Source organism: Dipteris shenzhenensis, chromosome 31 (genome assembly GCF_047967505.1).
Source record: "Dipteris shenzhenensis isolate YYH24624 ecotype China chromosome 31, Dip_SZ_1.0, whole genome shotgun sequence".
In the NCBI taxonomy this organism is placed as follows: domain Eukaryota; kingdom Viridiplantae; phylum Streptophyta; class Polypodiopsida; order Gleicheniales; family Dipteridaceae; genus Dipteris; species Dipteris shenzhenensis.
The window spans coordinates 4748082-4768199 of record NC_141626.1 but is presented as its reverse complement, the minus strand read 5'-3'; the positions used below and the strand labels follow the sequence as shown (position 1 = coordinate 4768199).

The 20118-nt window shown below is 44.3% G+C and overlaps 1 protein-coding gene across 2 annotated transcripts in view; it reads right to left on the bottom strand.

Moving 5' to 3' along the window:
- Positions 1–20118, bottom strand: part of LOC147880933 (ARM repeat superfamily protein) — a 154113-nt gene that overhangs the window by 63498 nt on the left and 70497 nt on the right. For both annotated transcript variants that reach the window (XM_087402210.1, XM_087402209.1), the window contains 3 exons: positions 14019–14153; positions 4094–4206; positions 3832–3925 (listed from right to left, as the gene is read on the bottom strand). In XM_087402210.1, the coding sequence (XP_087258336.1) occupies positions 3832–3925; positions 4094–4206; positions 14019–14153 (342 nt within the window). The remainder of the gene's footprint in view (positions 1–3831; positions 3926–4093; positions 4207–14018; positions 14154–20118) is intronic.

The following is a 20118-nucleotide window of genomic DNA, read 5'->3' as shown; positions in this document are numbered from 1 at the left end:
AAGACTCATTGAAAAAAGAACGTCAAAATATCTTCTAAATACAAACCCTATTGAGTGGAGACCTCGAACATATTATGTTATAGCAATTTTAGATTTTGATGTTTAAAAATGTATTTTTAAACATTTGAAAATTGTTTTTTTTCAAAATAGCAAACCATCGCAGCCTCTCACCAAGATATTCTACACGACTCTACACTCTATTCACCTATATTGACCACATACCGCTCCTAGAGAACCAAGCTGCTTTGATTAGTCGATCACTGAACGAGGAGGCCCTTCACGCCTTCTCATACACCACACGCTCTAACTGTCCACCGCCTCTAGGGTCCGTGCCATGTGATAGCTGGTACGATGACGAGTGTAAGGCTCTTCGCTGACAGCTCCTATTCGAGTCCAAACATGGCCTACGGAGTGAACCGGACACATTACGCGAGTATCGTCGTCTAGTCCGCCAAAAGAAACGCAACTTTGTTCACCAAAACGAGGAGGAATTACTGGACATCTTGTTCAGCAATAACTCCAAAGACTTTTGGCGACGGTAACTTGAACGACAGTCCCCCTCACCACTTGCAGATACTCAGGTCTGGCACAACTACGCCCGCACATTATATGATATCCCCAACCAGCCCACTCCTAATCTCTCTCACACACCAGGACGAAGTTCTTGTAATCTATTCACTAGGGGGGCGTCAAAGACACGGTCATGAAGCTTCACAACGGCCAAGTGAAGGATCGTGAGGGTTTATGCACCGAGTGAAGGATCATGAAGCTTCACAACGGCCGAGTGAAGGATCGTGAGGGTTTATGCCCTGAGTTTAATACATATGCGATTGATATCCTAGCCCCTATCCTAGGAAAGCTATTCAATGAAGCAGTTTGCCTCCGTTTCCCATGCACATGGACCCTCGGGCCTCAACACCATCACACCTATCCACAAAGCAGGGGATCCTAGTCCACGTAACTACATGACCATTATGATTGGGCATGTCATGTCCAAGATATACGCCTCAGTACTTGATATGGAGGTCAGTCGATATTCAAAGATGCAGGGACTCAGACCAGAGGGGCAGGCTTCCGACGTGACCATGGACCACATACTTACACTCAGGAGTGTCATAGAGGAAGCCAGAGCACAAAGACAGAGGGTCTATTGCTGCTTTGTGGATTTTCGCAAAGCCTTCGACATAGTACCATGAGCATGTCTCATCAGGCGATTACAGGAGCTAGGCTATGGCCAGGACAGTGTGTGGGCTGTTATGACACTTTACGAGAGGGTTTCCTACAGAGTTCATACGGGTGGGGGATGGACAGATGAGATCATGAGCACCATTAGGATCAAACAAGGTTGTCCACTCTCACAGACCTTGTTTGGAGACAAGCTAGAGTCTTTTATGAGGACCCTAGGAGGAGCTGGTTGCTCTCTCACCGGCTACATGCTCCAGATCTATTATACGCTGATGATGTGGTACTCTTATCCTCTTCTGCTGAGGGGCTCCAGAGACATCTAGATGCACTACTAGCTTTTTGTGAGTCCCATGATTTGAAGGTCAACCTTGGTTAAACCAAGGTTATAATCTTCAACACCTCCAGGGCAGCTGCACACAAAGAGCAGTTCACATTTGACGGGGCACCAGTTGAGATTGTCTCATCATACACTTACCTGGGGGTTCTATTCTCTCGACTCATCTTCACGATGAGGCCGGCGATACAGGCTCGTCTGAGTAGGGGATACGCCTCCCTTACACGACTGGAGAGATAGTGCTTCCATTCACACTTTCAGAACCCATGGACCCAGATCTTTTTGACTCCTTGGTCCGACCAGCAAGCATGTACGGCAGCACTTGTTGGGGGCCAGATCTATCTGACACCAGTGGAACTCGAGTGGAGAGATTAGAGGTTCTCTTGTTGTCATAGATGATCCGCAGCAAGCCATCTGTCCCTCACCAGATCATTCAGGCTGAGATCAGGGCTTCCCCACTGCAGTTAGATGCGCCATTCGAGAAGATCACTTATCTATACCGCGTGCGAGCATACAGCTCATGTACTACAGGGCGATGTAGGCTACCTTGGTTGGCATTAGTATCTTCTATGGATTAGGCAGCTCAAGGTGATCCGAGCAGATGCATACACATGCAGATGGTTTGAGAGATTGGGTTTCCATATAGACAGACTGCCTCCCTTTCTGTGCAGCATTGATGCCCCGTTTGTCCCGTTTCTGGGCAACGAGTTTGGAGGATCTCTTACAGCTACACACATTCAGGACTTGGTTGGCACAGACAGAGCTTCTTGTGAAGCGTAGTTTCTATCGAGACCATGGCCTGCACATTTCTGAGGGTTTATCCCACAAGGGTGCACTCAGATCTACCTACCACACTCACTCAAGATTGCCATTGGACAGTTCCGCCTGTCATCGCACCGACTCCGTATCGAGAGTGAGCGAGCAGATGGGATCCCAAAAGAGAGTTGCATCTGCACACTATGTGACCGACATGAAGTGGAATCAAAGGAGCACTTGGTCTTCCGTTGCCCAGTCTACTATGAGATCCGTGGAGACATACCCACAGCTCAATATTAATCGAATTCACATCATGCAAAGTGTTTAATTAGCTGGTTAAAAATGCAAGCGCTTACTCCAACTTTTAGAGGTACCCAATTGAGGAATCTCTCACTCACTGTTTCAGTTTGACTCTTCACCTGATGCCCGCTATCAAGCAATGGACTCAGACAACTAATTTGTTTGGCAAACTTTGATCCTTAATCTTCCAGCTTCCACGTATCAAGAAAGGGAAGAGCTCTAGGAAGTCAGATGCGCTGGTGTATCGAACCAGCCCTCAAAGGTTTAACTTATCCAAAGAAAAAAAATTACTAATGAGAGGGAGTTACTTCAAACCTAAACGACTAGGACATCCACTCGACCAGTGTCCTATGCACCACATCCAAAATAAGAAAATATATTCTGCACCCCTGAATTTTGTACCCCTGACAGTTTGAATTGGATTTCTTTCAAAATTCAGATACTAAACGCCAAGTTTATAAACCATCAACACCAACAACTAGCTCCTTTACAGCATCAGCAACTTTGACCATTATCACCAACAAGATACTCACAAGGTAAAGAAATCTGTTTCAGCACCTTAGAAGCCTTTCATACTCTGAGACATCCTATAACCACATGCACTGGGTCAGTTCCAGAGAGGTGCTTCTGCCTGGAATTACCCAGGCACATGGCAAAGGCTATATCCTAGATGTAATGATGGAATGAAAGAGGGCACTGAATGCCCTATTGCACAATCCAGTATAACATACAAGGCCTTGCTTCTCCCATACTGGAGCCACTTGTTAGAGCACAGATGCTTAAATGTAACAACCATTAAATCCAGCCCTGTTGCACGAATTGTAAAAACCTCCTTATATGGATACAAACTAAATTAGGTCACCTGCCCGTACGTACTCAACCATGCAACACCATCACCTACCAGACTAAGAATCATACGTCACACACATTGGGCCATCATTGGGCCATCTTTAAATGTAACCATGCCATGTTTCAATCAAATTTCACTTTTGACGTGGTCCTCTCTCAATCTGTGTGAGAGATGATGTTAAAGGAACATAAGTGTGCATTAGTAAAAAATTACAACTATGGTAATACTCACTAGATTCCACCTATAGTCACTTCATACAACAAGCACAAGGACTGTACTGGATAATAGGCTCTAAATAGTAAGCAAGAAACTAGAGAAGCAGCTGAATTCCAGTCAGAGGTCATAAACAGACAAGTTCGCCACACCAACACTAAAGGGCTTCTCTTTTCTGAAAACCATCTCTCACCTCTGGAGTGTCAGTCCAGTGTCCAATAGCTCTTAGAAGCAAAGGCATGTGGGCAGGATACAGCCAGTCAAAAAGCAAGCTGTGTGTCCTCCGACTGTGAGCAAAAAACAGTAAATCATATTGCCGATTCCGGCATTACAAAGACTTAACACTGTCTGCTAGTATTAGAACTTGTAATTCTCCTGATTCAGTAAATACCTGAGACCTACCAAACCAGAACCTAAACATTTAATCAAGATGGGGAAATTCATTCAAAACACACCTATTTGTTGCCATAGCAATGCCCCTTAAATCACGCATCAGCCCTATCAATGTGTATTTCACAGCGTCTGATCTGAAAGTAGTCTCGGGACTTGCTTCCAGGGTCAACAGCACCTGCACAGTATATTCAATGCAAACTTGAGTGACATTTAAGTAACCTTTTTAACCAGTTTGAAAATTCTAACTTTGACTGCATAAAGCCAGCACCATTAAAAACAAGAGCATTTCATAGGCACCATAGTCTGAACACTAAACTCCACAAAATCATTATATCCATAGGGTTGATAAGAATAAGAGTATCAAAATCCCAATCTCTCAAACTTGACAGACCAAATAAATCCCCCCCCCAGCGCCCTGAACCCACAACACACATATCTCCATGTTTGTATGAAATGTATACCATAGATACATATATACACAAATGTGTGCGTGCATACATGCATTCTGCAACGTGCTATATATTTTTCCATGGACATTACTGCATATTTCCTATTTTTCAGCTGATATTTATTTATTTATTGTGCACATACATACTGATTTTACATGAGAGTGTTTTGTGTGAGTTCTTTCTTACAACACTTACACTTCGGGCCTGACATCTTCGACAAATTGAATGCCAATATTGGTCTTCATCAGTTCCACTGTTCCAATCAAACGCATTTGATAAAATGCCGAACATTTGACCAAAGGTTTGAACATTTCCAAACACCAAACTTTTTTTGGCAGGTCTCATCAAGCGAGGGCAAAATGTAATTTTGGGGCACCAATGCCATTTTCGACATTGGAGAAGACGCCTTCCGTAAACCTCGACTGTCTGTCTAAGGTCCACCAGCCCACTGGTATCCTCTTCCTGTTATCCACACGGCAGCAGCAATTGCACCGCAGTCTTAACTCTTCTCCCAAAATCCAATGCCATGCCTGCTGAGTGCTCCCTACAACAGCCATGGTACCTCTTTGCACTCATGTTTTATTGTTGTTGAGGTTTCTACCTATCCTTGCACATCTTCTTTGCTCTTATGCTGTAGCCTATGCTGGCCAAATGTTATTTACAACAGATCTACATAACATTTTTGAAAATGTGCAGAACATGCATGCACAAAAAACATGATTTTCTAAAGAAATATTTCCAAACATTGAGAAAATATAACAAATGTTTGCAAAGATTTTCAAACACCTGCTTTCCAAATGTGGGGAATATATGATAAGTTCAGTGATCACCAAATCCATGGTACCATGAGACTTACCATCACCTTTCTGCAGAAGGACCAGCCACAGCTGACACTTCCAACAATCACATTATGGTGATAGGATGATGGAAGCTCGTGCATGGGGTGGACTCAACTACATCGAGTTATTTCACAACCCAAAGGGTTGCCCAAGTCCTTAAGACTTGATGATTACTTATCGGATCGCCCTCCGCCTGCCAGCATGCCTCACGAGATTGGAATGCTCTGCATATTCACCGCGTTTCCGTACCCAACACAAAGCGGATTTTATACCCTTCAAATCCTAGCCGCTTTCATACTGGCCTTGGGGGTGAGCCTTGATGCATATGCTGAGTCCTACGAGGACAAAATGAGATTACATAGGTTAAACCTGTGAGTAGGATGTAATCTCCGAATCTCTGAATGTAATTATCTATATCCTGATCACTCACCTGCAACATCAGATAATGCACTACGAGGCATAATTGTTGGTTTCATTTTGGGTAGATTCTGATAAGTCTAGCTCAAGTTATGGCCTTAGTAAGCCTAGGCTGTTCTAGACCTAATTATTTAATTATGTGCATGGTAGAGAGGTCATTGGGCAAAATCTTAAAAGAAGAATTAAAAATCTATGTAATTACATTATTAAATCTATTTCTCACTATTCAAATTAGGAATATTTGGCTGAATGAAATATTTATAATTTAATTAACTTGAAAGTCTAATTTCATTTTTCAACTACTTTTTACAGCTTTTTATGAAGCACCAGTTGCTTTTCCTGCCTCATTCTGGACATGCTTACTATTGAGACCTTGTCTGCTCCCTTCTTAGGCTGCTGCAACCTAAAACAGCAAACTCACATTGAACTCTAGCCTCCTGCTGATCTCCAGGCCCCAATTTCCTACCCCAGACACCTCTAGACAAGATGACAATTGAAATTCCAGCCTTTTGCTGCTAGTTTGGCTCCAGGATTCACCATGAATTGGGAGCAAAAATCCTGGACATTGCCTGCAAGCTGAAATCTTGCTCAAAACAAATCATGATTTGATCTAGGAGCTTATTTGGTTGCAGATTCTACAAATTCTACTCTTTCCAAGTTTCTTTTCCAATTTTTGATCTTTTACACCCTCTTTCACCTAGAAGAGGAAAAGTGAGAATTCATCAACTTGCAAGGCATCTAGCACTTCCTTCAGCCACAAAGTTCACAAGAACAACACCTGGTCAAATTGTGATTTGTTAGAAACAGCCCCAAATCAAGTGTGATCTGATCTAAGACCCTGTTTCTGTGTTCTGCTCACTTCCAGGCATCATTTTGTATTGTAATTAGGCAAATTCTTCCTTCAGGTTGACGTTTTTCACCCCAAACCACAAATTTCTAGTCCTTTAATTGACGATTTTATGTCAGATTACATTTTGGTAACTGTTGGATTGATAATGTTGAATTTTGACACCATCTGGCATCTTTCTTGTTGATGAATTCATTGGTGGTCCTTGATTGAGGCTGTTGGGACAATTTCTATTGAAGGACAGGAAGATTTCTCAATGTTTTACACTAGAATAAAATTGTGGGTTTAAGTTTCCTAACTATTCTAGGGCTGCCACTCATTGCAGCTGCCACCTCTTTGCGTAACTGTGATGAATCCTGGCTAAGGCTATTGATGAAACGGTCCTGCTCTACCTCTCGTGTGCGAAGGCGGTGCATCTCCAACAGAACATGGTCCCAAGAGTTCGATGACCGTGTGACCATGAAGCGGGTGTGGGTATAGTGTGAATGGGGGCTGGATCGGGGGCAGAGAATGATGTCGGGGCGGGCATGGTTAGACCGACTGAGTAGGGGAAAGTGGCTGGCTGAGGGGTAATGGTGAGAGAAAAGAGACAAACTGTGATGGCGCAGAGCCAGTCGGGCTAAGGGGAGCTGCCCCCGGCTAGACAATGATGATGATAAGGCTGCATGACCTAGCGCTGCCCCCGGTACTGTCACGTCCAAGGATAGTGGTGTTGTCCAATCCAAGGGTAGTGTAGAGGATGTCAGTGATGATGAAGGTGGCGCTGAGGATGATGATGATGATGTGTAGACATATGTGGAATTTGAAGCTGTTGGGTAGAGGTATTTGGCTTCCTTCTATGTACGTGTTAAGCCACTGCAATTGTTCACATCCTTGATCGCGAGTTGTTTTTGTTGCTTCTCCTCCTCCTTGAGTTTCTCTTTCTCCTTGTCCCATTTATCTCCTTTCGCCATTTCCCTTTTCTTTTTTGCTCCCCTTTTTTTGGCTTGGCAGATAATATTTTCTTGCTGAGATTTATGGAGGGGGGGAGGGGGTACATCCATTCCTGCCTTCCATTGTCCGAGTGTGAAACAACCTAATAACCTGGTGGACTGAAGGGGGCCCCTATGCACAGTAACACCCCGTCATACCTGCAGGTATCCTCGATAAAACATGGTGAAAACTCACTGTAATTTGCTGTTGCAAACAACTTCTTGGAGTGTTTTGACACCTTCTTGGAAGCTTCTTGTAGGTCTTTGCAGGCTGGTGGGTGTTGGAGGCGGCAAGGCAAAGGAACAAGAACCTGGCACCGTTCGTACAGCTCCCAACAGTGGGGGCAAAGCTTAGGCTGCACCTAGCAGTATGTGTGGGCTAAGAGCTGTGCCCACAGAAAATCCGCAGGCATGGTCAGTCGGGGCCTGAGGCTGTCTCGGTGAAAGCAAAGGGAGTAGGCTGGAGGCGGAACACATGGCATCCGCGACAGCAGCAAGGAGGGCACAATGGCAGGCTGGAAACTGTCCACAGCAGGGAGACCAAGAGATGGAGGTGCAACCAGGTGGGCATCCGTGACAGTAGCAGAGGGCGCAATGGCGGGCTGAGAGGCTGGCACAATGGCAGGCTGAGAGGCAGGGGAGAAAGGCGGGGTGGAGAGGTTTACAGTACGGGCTGAGTGGCGAGCGGGCTGAGTGAAGGTCTATAAGACTGAAGAAAACCAAATACAATAAAAGCTAAGGGGTGCAGCCACTAAAGCTAGCATCCACTCCCACGACTAATGTCTCAGACAAGAAGAACAAAAAGATAAGTATACTGCGATGTCTTACTTGCCCAGTCTATGAGATCCATGGATGATACCATTTTCCCTTTCAGAAGGGACACATTTTGGGCCACAATCTAGGCTGATCCACTTTCATGACCTGCAAAGCAAGTCTCATAGTGAAGAGCAAGCCTGAAAAGAGAGCTTCCAAATATGTGTAAGACACAACAACATCCACTAGTGCCCTATCGAAAATAAATTGCTCTTGGTGGGATGTTGCCCAGGACATGTTGAAGATCATAACGTTGGTTTCCCAAGGTTGGCCTTCACATCATGTGTCTCGCAGAAAGTCTAAAGTGCATTCAAAAATTGATATAGACCATTAACAAAGAAGGAAAGTAACGCCACATGATTTGCATATACGAGAATTGGGGAACACAGGTCTAGATAAGGAAGTATACCCTAGCTACTGTCATGATAAATGACTCAAGCTCATCAATGTACAACCCAACTAAGGTCTGTAATAAAAGGAAGCCTTGTTTGACCCCAATCGTGCTCAAGATCTCCTCTGTCCATCCAATCGTCTTCCAAACTTTGCCTGTTATCCACTCATCGAGTGTTTAGGCTCATGGGATCCCCTACCTTAAGCCGGAACATGATGCTTTGTCTTAAATTCGAGTTCACGGCGCAATGCCTTACACTCATCGTCACACTAGCTATTGTAGAGGACCGGTCCAATTGGTGGAGGGCGAGTGAAGTTGATGGTGAAGGGAAAAGATTGAAGAGCGAGATCATGAAGGAAGCGAGTGACCAAAGCGGCTCAATCTTCTACAAGAGGGATCGTCATTAATATCAGCAAGCAAATGAGAGATACGAGTGGCATAGGTAGGAGCTAGCTTGTGGTTGAATTTGATCTCCTGTCAGGTGATCTGTATGTGAGAAAATTTGCTCAGTGTACGGTGTGAGGTGAGGTGAAGAAGCTAAAGAAGAAGTAGGCATGTACAGCTCCATTTTTTATCTGAGAAACAAAGGCAAGGTCTCCCATGAGGTACTCAAGTACACTCGAATCTCCTCCATGCAAGAAACAAGTGATGCCGCCTAAAGATGGCCATCTCTCAAGACCATTGTAGATATCATGTCGCCCCATTGAGATCATCCTAGTGAGAGAGCATCGATAGACCCCACTTCATCCCCATACTCTAAGTGATCTATCTAGTCTAATTCAAATAGGCCAACTCCCATGTATATCCACAGACTAGTGGTAGTGAGTGCTCTAGACTATGATGAGTCTGCGTGTAGAAGACAATATCACGACTGACGAACAAACCAAGAAGTTTCTTGCCTCTGACCACAAGGTTTCACTGCAATTCCAAACAGTGCACATCAGGGTCTTGGTACCTGCGTGTGCGTGTGCGTGTGCGTGAGAGAGAGAGAGAGAGAGAGGTGTGCTTTTTTTTTTGGGGAGGGGGGGGGGGGGATGCCGGGGGGGTTCATATTTACCAATCGAAAATGGGATTACTCGAACCTCACTAGCGAAGCATGTCCTCTAGTGATTTGTGCCACCACCAGCTTCAACTAATAGAAAGTAACCACCACCAGCTTCAACTTAAACTACAAATGACTTCTGCAAGTCAGGCGTCACTAGGACAAGGGCTAATGCTATTAATGGTTACTCTGTAATATTTTCTAAATATTTTTTCTACTCTAGTTTTTATCCCCAATTTTCTTTCATCGGGGGAATCATTGTATACATCAAACTATATATTCATGTTCTACGACTTCTAGGTTTCCTTGGGTTTTGTCCGAGGATATGCATTGCTATTATAATTAGGGCATCATTGGAATAAAGAAATAAACCTGGGATCAGCCCAGGTAGGGGATGTACCTCATTTACACCCCATCGTGTGCCGAGTCTTTTCTCTCTCTCTCTCTACTCAACCCTATCCTTTGTGTGGAGCTCGAATGATGTGTGTGTAATTGTCAATTTCTTTTTCTTTTTCTTTTTTTCTTTTGCAAAAAAGAAACTTCTATTAAGTAAGAAAGAAACTCGCTAAAGCAAGCTCTGAGCGAAAATACAACATCATAAAATCATGAGGATAAATAAAACCCCCTCAAAGTGAGGTGGAAAACAACCAAGGCTGAGGCTGAAAGTGCCACCTCAACCCTGTAGGAGTCTCAGAGAAGAAAGGAGAATCCTTCCATTCCTCGAAGAAAGAAGCCCTCCTAGTTGAGGCCGCACAGAAGTCTCCCTGTATACTCATTCATACGGCCATCAAAGTATGTACGGTGTCTGTCCAGATACTAGCCAAAGTGTACGAAAGATGAACCTGAGTACCCTCCATAGCCTCTGTGCATCTGGCTCTCCTGATATGCCAGGATGCTATGCTCGCTAAAATCTCCCAAGAAGTATCCACAGAGGCATGTACATCTATAAAAGGAAGGTGTGGTACCACATCCAACGAACACGACTCTCGTGTTGTTGTGAAGATCACACGTACAAGGACTGGGTGTAAAATTTGCATGAGTTGTTATGTCTTTGCTTCTCATATACACGTCCCAATATTGCCCTTATAAAGAAGAGAGTGATCTCTCTATTCCTGTGGGATTTCCAGAGTCTCCTCCAGAAGCACCTCTCCAGATCCGCAGTGATATCAAATGTCTCCCAATGAGGAACTCTGGAAGGTCTCCAACCTCTACTACTGAGCTGAAATCTCCTAGCATTACTGACCGTGTAACGAAAGAAGGGGATGCTCTTCTCTCGATGCCTTGCGTCAATCCACTCCCACTCTCCAGGGTCCCACTGCAAATACCTAATGGAAACTCCCCCGTAGAGCCAAAGCCTCCAAGACCCGGTGGAGAGTAGCCGGGGGTCTCGGTCGAGGAACCACTCTGAATCTGATCCCTGCACCAAAAGACCTACAACCCTGATAGGCTGAAAAGCAGACTCAAGCAAGATGTCCTCTGTGGATCAGAGCAATTTGCCACCATCTTGCACATTAAAAACTAAAGCATCCTCCTGTGCATCTCGAAAGGCCAAAACCTGAAGCAGAACACCGCCTCTTGTAAAAGTACCTGCCCAAGTGGAGCAAGTGAGTGGCATATCATCTGTGTCTACCCACTCCTCAGGAAGGGCTGCCTCCATCTGCAAGATCATCCCTGCACTCCCTCTGAGATGTCCTGTCAACTGAGACTTGGTCTCCTCTGGAAGCCTGCGGAAAGCTTTCCAAGACCCCAAAGATCATGCAGGTCCCTTCTCCCACCTGGACCACTGCATGTAGAGTGAGGCACCAAGTGATCTGCCATGATCATCTAAATACTCTCATTCCACATGATGGGTTGCCTATCAATCTCTTCACGAGAAGAAGGAGGAATCCTCCGAAGAGTGCTCTTGAAACTGACCCATGCTTTCAGAATGGCAACCATGAGAGGGGACGAAGGTGATCTGAGGTGTACTGTGGTGAAGATCCACCTAATACTGCTCATCCAGTCTGCTCCTGAATAAGGTGTGCATCTCTATATGTTGCTAATAAGAAAGGCCTTCCACGATTCCTGTCCTGGCATAAGTTCTCGCACCACCATAGTAAAGCTCTGCACTTTAAGTCTGGATCAATAATATTGAGACCCCCTTCCTGTGTAGGGAGGATGAGGGTCTCCCAAGCCACCCTGGCTAAGGTATCTGCTATGTCATCAAGTCCACTCCAAAGAAAATTTCTGATCGGTCTCCTGAGCTGAGTGATGCAGTCCCTAGAATAGCACTAGCAGGAATAAACAAACCAGGCCGTGGCCAAGAGGACCTGGTTGACCACCACAACTCTAGAGGCAAGATCCAGCTTAGCTGAGCTCCAAAAAAGGAGCTTCCTACTGATGCTCTCCAACACGAGAGCAAAGTGCTGCGTGGAAGAAATATCCAAGCCGACCTGGCAGCCCAAATACCTGACAAGCACACCCCTCTAAACCCAAGTGAATCCTATGTCAAGCCCCCAAACTGGAGTGTCCTCATCACTGATCCAAAAGCCATTGGATTTATGTCAATTTATCTGCGCCCCCGCTGCCAAGCAAAATAAATCCAATGCTGTCTTGAAAGAAGTGAGCGTCTGTGGAGTGGCATCCAAGTAAACTGATGTGTCATCTGCCAACACACTGTCAAGTAACTCATCTTCCCTTCTGATGGGAAGTCTCAACCCTATGATGTCAGCTTGAGATCTAACATAGATACTCATAGCTTCGGCCACGAACAAAAAAAGGAAAGGAGCAAGGGGACATCCCTGACGGACTGATCTGGAAATCTGAAATCTCTCACCCCTTACCCCACCAATAAGTATCTGGCTATGGGCTGATCTGTACCTCTGATCCAAGCATCAGTAAAGCCAAAACGTAGAAGGGTGCCCTCCAAAAAACCCCAATCTACTCTGTCATAATTCTAAGTAAAGGCTATTTGAAATTCTCAGTTTATTGAATAATTTAACTAGAAATTGTGCTTTCACATAAGCAAGACTCTAATAGATGGTGCGATAGATACCTGCATTCATAGGGTATCGTGCTTTGTAAATCAATGTTATTGACGAAAAATCCTTCACAAAAAAACTCATTAAAGAGCTTGGCTAGCATCGGAGCACGTGATTCCCGAACATGAGTCAAGAGCTCTCCTCAAAGACCTTAATGATCCTTGGCTCGCTTATCTTAATTTTGGCCCCCTTTAGGCATGATATGGTGAAGAGTGTGGGAGTGTGAAGAGAGAGAGAGAGAGAGAGAGAGAGAAGAAGAAGAAGAAGAAGAAGTAGTAGTAGTAGTAGTAGAATTTATTAGCGTCCTCGGGGGGCCAAAAATGATGTAAAAAGAGTCTCCTCGAGGAGAGGGGTCAGGAGTTTAGGAGTTCCTGACGACAGGTAAAAAGACGAGTGACAAAAGATCCCAATGTTGCTGGAGAGGCAGTGAAGAGAACTGATGTCAACTGAGCGGAGTCCCCCAGTATCTGCTGGTAGTCCTCCCTGATATGTGCATATCGGGGGCACTGTAGAGCTACATGTGCCTCCGTCTCAACTGTCTGCATGTCACAAAGGGTACAGACTCTAGCATGTCTAGGCTGGTGTATCCAAGCTCCCTGCTCACTGGCAAATGTATGAGATCTGGTACGAAACCTGGCGATGTTTCTGCGATATAGAAGGGGGATAGGTGTGCTAATATAAGACTGAGCATGAGTCTCTATGGACATGTATGTAGACCGACATGTATGCAGGCATAGGAGAAAAAGAGAATAAGTATGTTAGGCTACATTGACAACGCTTTTAGCATCAGCTTGAATGTAATATGGTTCCCTTAAAAGCTTCTATGAATCTAATTTGCTTCCCTTTAAAGCTAATTCAATGCTTTCAGCATCAGCTTGCATCTTGAGCCTATATGTCTAATTTTGTTAAAAAGGATGTGACTATCATAAGAGAAAGCATATACATTATACAATCCAATATTTTTTTCCCCAAGGATGAATATAAAGAGACCAAGCAGAATGATGCTTCATGAAGCTTTTAACAGTAAGGTTGTCCAAGATCACATTTTGCAAAGTGCTTCAAATACTCAATGGTTTGAGAGAACACTTTACCCAATCACGAGACATACCAATCAGAGAACATTCTGCAATTGTAGTTCTGGAGATTTAAAAAAGGAAAATGTAAACCTTCCGTCTGAATAAGTAATCAACTCAAGCACCTGTTGTATAGGCTCCATGGAGGCCTTGAACTTTACAGGACTGTCCTCCATGAAAAGCAGCAGTCCCAACGTAAAATAAAAAGTCGTCCGATTCCGAGAACATGTGTAGTCATCCAGAAAAGGAAAGTACTCCCTCTAGTTCAAAAAACAACCGCAAATCAGCACTCTCTCTCTACCTACTTCTATGCAAGAAAATAACAGAGCAAAAGTTCATCTCATAACAGCTCGGACTATTTACTCAGCATCCCCACTAGCTTTGTCTCCCTCCAAATCATGATTATAGATCATTTCATAAGAGTCTCTCTCTCTCACTCTCTCTCTCTCTCTCTCTCAACATAATAGACCCACAAGAGCATATTTATTACCTACAGCAGGAAATCCGTGAGCTCAAGCTCAGACTTGCAGCTCTAGAGACGAAAACAAATGCATGGGAAGGACAAGGAAAACAGGAAATCATTCACAAAGTATTGCAGATACACAATACAGCAGCACCCACACCACAGATGGTGAGTCCAATACTTGGTTACAACTCAGCTCAAATCAGTGAAACAGGAAATTGAAGCAACATTGGATACTAAAGCCAACACATTGGATGTATATGAAGCAGTACAAGAACAAGAAAGGAGGGTGGCTAATGCACGACTCATACGCATAGGGGGGCTACCAGAGGGCTGGTTTGAAGGAAGTCAAAAGGAAATGCTGGAAAATATTATAGAAAGAACCCCACAAAAAGAGTGGGATGCTGAAGATGTAGTAGCTGTCCTACAGGAGGGGACACAAGCCGAAGTATGCTTTCAGAACAAGATGAAAAGAAGCAAGATTCTCAGCAAACCAATAAGTTGAAAGGTACTAAAATATGGATAGCGGAGGAGCTCACCCCAACTCAGCTCAAACTTAAGGCCACTGAATTGACTAAAATGAAGGATGCTCGAAAGGAAGGAAAATGGGCTGTTTACAAAGATGGAAAAGCACTAATCAGAGATTCCAAATCCAAACCTAAAGACTCTCCATCTTAAACTGATGTAATGCACCCCGTGGACATCAATAGACTCTCTCTCTCTCTCTCTCTCTCTCTCTCAAATGGGATGTACTCCCTCTATTTAAAGAAATAACAACAAATCCATAGTTGTCCCTCTACCAAGATCTAAGCAAGGAGATAATTTTAGAAAGTATTCATCAAATAACAGCAGAAATTAGCTACTCTGCATCCTTAACCTACTTCATCAGCCTCGAAATAGTGACTGTAGATATGTGCAGCCCCATATGCAGGAGCTCTTCGGTAGTAGACCTTAAAGCGGATGAGTGGGCCAGCTTCAAGAGGCTACAGGTCATGATGCTCTACAGCATAACTCAGGGGCAAGATATGCACTCCACATGGTATCATTCTATTACATTCACAATGAGACCTTTAAACACTGATGCCTTATCACATACCTCATTTGAGCTTGATGATATGGCCTAACAGACAATATTCATTGCTCCTCGTCCACAAACTCAATTTCAATTTCCTTTGGTTTGTTTAATTATTTTGTGATATTGTTTGGCTTTAGCAATGCATCAGCTCCTTCAGCCCTGTGATGGGAGGATCGTCCAAAAGCACAGAAATTTTAAGCAAACATTCTTTGATGATATTGTAGCTTATAACAAGGATGAAGCTGGGCATAAGACTAGGATTCGTAATTACTAAAACATAAACTGCTCTTTATAAACACAACAAAAACTAAATTCTTTTGGGTGGAAATCAGATTTTCGAGCATACTATTATGGCATGGTAAAGATGGACCTTGATAAGCTCAAGGCGATTTCACAATGGCCTATGTTTAAGAATGTGCACGAAGTTAAGATCAGTCTTTGGATTATGCACATACTATCACAGATTAATTTACTATTTTGCAAACATGGCTTCACTGGTTAACCCTCTTTTATACAAGCAGTTTGGCTTACATTGGCCTAAAGAGCCTCTCAAATCTTCTAAAGGTCTCAAGGCAGCTCTTACTGGAACGGCCATTCATGTTGCATGCAAGTGGAGCTTATATTGGGCTAAACTTCTTCGACAGTTGAAGGATGCAAACCACAGCTATTGAATGTATAGCGAGTAGTTATTATGGAAGCATTGTTTATTTTGTGCTGAATTTACAGTTCATTCAAGGGTTCAATGCTTTTTAAAGAAACATGTAAACAAGGAAAAGCACGAAACCTTGGTTAAATTTGCTATTTGCTTTGAACTTTGAGATAAACATACTAAAGGAAAGAACGATGTTTTGATGAATGCACTTTCTCAAGGACCTAAAGTTAATTTCATATATGTAGCCTACCATATTCATTATGACCTTCGCAATTACTTCGTGTTGCCCCAAGTCTAGATCACATCAATAATGTGCACCATTATTGCTACATCTCTTAAGGGTATCTTTGGACACAACATGAAGTGTTTGTTGACCATGACCATCATAATAAGTTAAGGGGTGAGTGGGGAGTGTGAAAATGCGCACACACAAAACAAAACATTAAGGAGACGAGAAGAGAAGAGAGACCAATCTTGCTAGCTGTACACTGTCATATTATGTACAAAAAAGTTGTACATTTACATGGACATGGGTTAAGGGCTCTTCACACCTATGTTTTTGTAAGCACTCTTCTTCATAATTTCTCATGCATAGATAATAACATGAATTGACATTAAGGTTGCCATTTATAAACATCATGAAGTAGGCCTTCTCTCATAATAATGACTATGCAGTTTGAAAAAGGACTAAGAATCACAATACCATCACTCCTTCTTGATGGAAATGTCCATCTCTGTCAAACCAGGGCTTGTTGATAGCCATGTATACAAAACGTCTTCAAGATTGTCTTTGTTGGTACAATAATACAGAAGTTAACTTCCCAATATTCCATACAAGCTTGCTTTGTTCCTTTGATATATCTCAAAACTCCCTTGATGCAATCCAATGATACTATTTTGGTTTTGACATGTTCTATGTCAACATAGTGACAACATCACACACATCTCGTTTGGTAATTATCAAAGAAACGAGTAAGCCGAGTTGTTTGTAATATGGTTTGAAACCAGTCTTCACTAATCAAAGGGTGGTAGAATCCACTTTAAACACAACATATACAGTAAATAATAAAACTAAGAATCACCACAGATTAAATCACACTGGAGCTAGAGCGCTCCTACTCAGAAACAAAGACATCGATTGGCCGTTACAACTGGGACAGATTCCCCTTTCAATTTAGCATCAATTACATGGGTCTTCCCTCTATGACAAACTGTAATTTCTCTTTTTGGCTTCTATCACTGCATCCAAGCGGTGCATCCATGGAATACCAAGCAAAACATCGCAACTTGAGAGAGGCATGATATAGAAATCTTCACTGTCCACCAAAGACTGAATATGTAAGCGAAGCTTCCCTGTAATGGGAGTGACAAGATTAGCCATGCCGGCTTCACAACCCAGCCTCATCTCATCTGTACAGATCCCCAATTTGACTACCATATCTGGAGAGAGAAAATTCGCCTTCGCGCCAGGATCAAAGAAGATGAGGGTTGTTTGATCCCGAATCTTACCCCAAGCCCTGGATAACTCTGTTCCTTCACCCTGGGGCTGTTCACTAATTACATCTGGCATTAAAACAGCCACTATCTTTGATTTCTTTCCCTTTTGATCTCTCTTATCTGCTCACTGCATCTGCACAACCAAGTGCCCAACCAGCCAAACAGCTGCAAAAAAGCTAAAGGCAGTCAAAACTCTCAAACAACCAGCCAAGAAACCCTTCCAAAACAAGTCGCCCCTATCTATAGTTACCCTGGCCACTACCCAACAGCATAAATCAGCCTTCCTCTATTAGATATGCTCAATGCCCCACTCTCCTGGTAACCACCAGTGGTCCAAGGTGCTCAAGTTGTAAGGCCCCCATATGAGGAGAAGCCATGTGTGAGCCCGAGACACTGGATGGATCCTGACTTGCATGTCAAATGAGGTCTATCAATGAGACTGTTGATGGTAGAAAGGTGATCTATGTGAGTCTAGCCTATGGGCTCAGCAGGGTAGGTAAGCTGGTAACACAACGAGTCACATTGTCTTGATTGTGTGGGAGCCCCTTGCTCTCGCTGGGGTCTGGAGGCCAGCTGGCCCCCAGCTGGGGAGTCCCAGGGGGACCAGCGGTCCCCCCTGGTGGGGGTTCGGGGACGAGAGCCCCCAAAGTGAAGGTATAGGGAATATTCCTTGAACATTCCATGGATGACTAGTCAGTTCCACCGACTAGGTTGACTGATCGGCTCCACCGACTACATTGATCCAACTACCGCTCTCATAGCTATAAAGAGGCGACCTTCCTAGCCCATTGCATCAAATCAAATCTTCCAGCTAGTAGCTCTTCACCTAGTATCTGTCTAGATCGCCATCTAAGCTCCACTGTCAGAGCGCAAGGGTGGACGGAGCCATCGTCTGTACTACATCAGTATTGAAGGAAAATTTTGTTCGTCTCCAGTTTGCTGTATACTCTCTATTCTTTGTTCAGTTTCTGTTCCGCTGCCTAAAACAATACCAAACGCAATAACCAGCCAACAACAGCAGGCAACAACTAGCCTTTCTCTACGCAAAATCCACAAGAATCAGGTCGTCTGGGTTGGAAAACCCTGAATCCAGCAAAGAATTGATGATTCAGCCCTGGCGCAGCCCAAAGGCAGCTCCAAAACGAGTCGCCCCACCTGGAAAAGGCCTCGAAATCAGCAACAGCTGACACAAATCAGCTAGAGAGCAGTTCGCCCCACTTTCAGCAGCCTGCCTGCAACCCGGGAAGCAGCAAGAAGGATCGCATCTCCTCCTAGATCCCGGAAATCTGCAAAATCAGCCTGTAGAAGAACAGTTCGCGGCTCGCCCCACTTTCTGCAGCCTGCCTGCAACCCGAGAAGCAGCAAGAAGGATCGCCTCTCCTCCTGGAGCCCGAAAATCAGCAAAATCAACCTGTAGAAGAATTCGCAGCACTTCTGGGGGCCCTAAAAACAGCAAAACCAGCCTGCAGAGAATTCGCTTCTTTTCCTGGTCAGCTTCCAGCAGCAGCGACGGCCTCCAAACAGGTCGCCCTGCCTCCTGGAGATCACCAGCAGCAGCAGAAGACCAAAACTCAGCCAGAAAACAGGTCGCCCAGCTCCAAACACTCTCTAGGAAAAATTGTGATTTCTTTCTCTCTCTTCCTGGCCTGAATTTGGACTCCTGCATGCCAAGTAGGTGTCCTCTGCTGTTTTTTGAGTCTCGTGCCAAAAATAGCAAATTTTAATTGCGACACTCTTTTGCCCCTCTGTTGCACACACTGATCCTAGGAATTAATTGCCTAGTAATTGGCCTGCACATTCACAATTTCCAAGGGCCCACTAGGAATTTTAATTCCCCAAATCCCTCTCACGTGGCCAGACTTCCGTGCCCCAAAGGCCCAAGGCAGTCACACGCAAATTACGGGAGTCGCAAATCCAAATTCCCATAAATTGATGTCCTCGTGACAGGTTTGTCTTCATCTTTCCAGGAAATATTAAGGCAGGGTCAATGTTGGTTAGTAATAAAGTTAGGGTAATAATAAAGTTAGGGGCATTGTCTACTGCTGCATTGTCTGCTGCTGCCTTCCTGCCTACCCAAACTGCAAATCTGCTCCAAAGCTTCTAATCTGCACCTTTCTCCTGTGCAGACGTCTGTTGTCTGCAGACCTGCTCCAGCAATCTGGCAGCATCCTTTGCAGCTTGTTCTGGTTCTGGTACATGCCCGAGCATCTGGGGCTTGTCAGCAGTCTTTCTTGTTGCTTATGCTGACCACATGGCAGCCTACATGCTGCCCACATGGCAGCCTTGCACATGTTCACATATCTGCCCCATGGCAGCCTTTTCTCTTAGCATAGCACTCAACGGCAAGGGCTCATTTGGGGGCTCACACATTGGGAGATGACCCTGATAATCCCAACATGATAGGCTGCCTGATAAAGCATGGAAGGCCAACACAAAGCTTCAAAAGAACTACAAAAGTAAGATCATCTGCACAGAATGGGCAACTGACATAAGAAAATGGTTCAGCAGATGGAAAGTGGAAGCATATTTGACCATGCC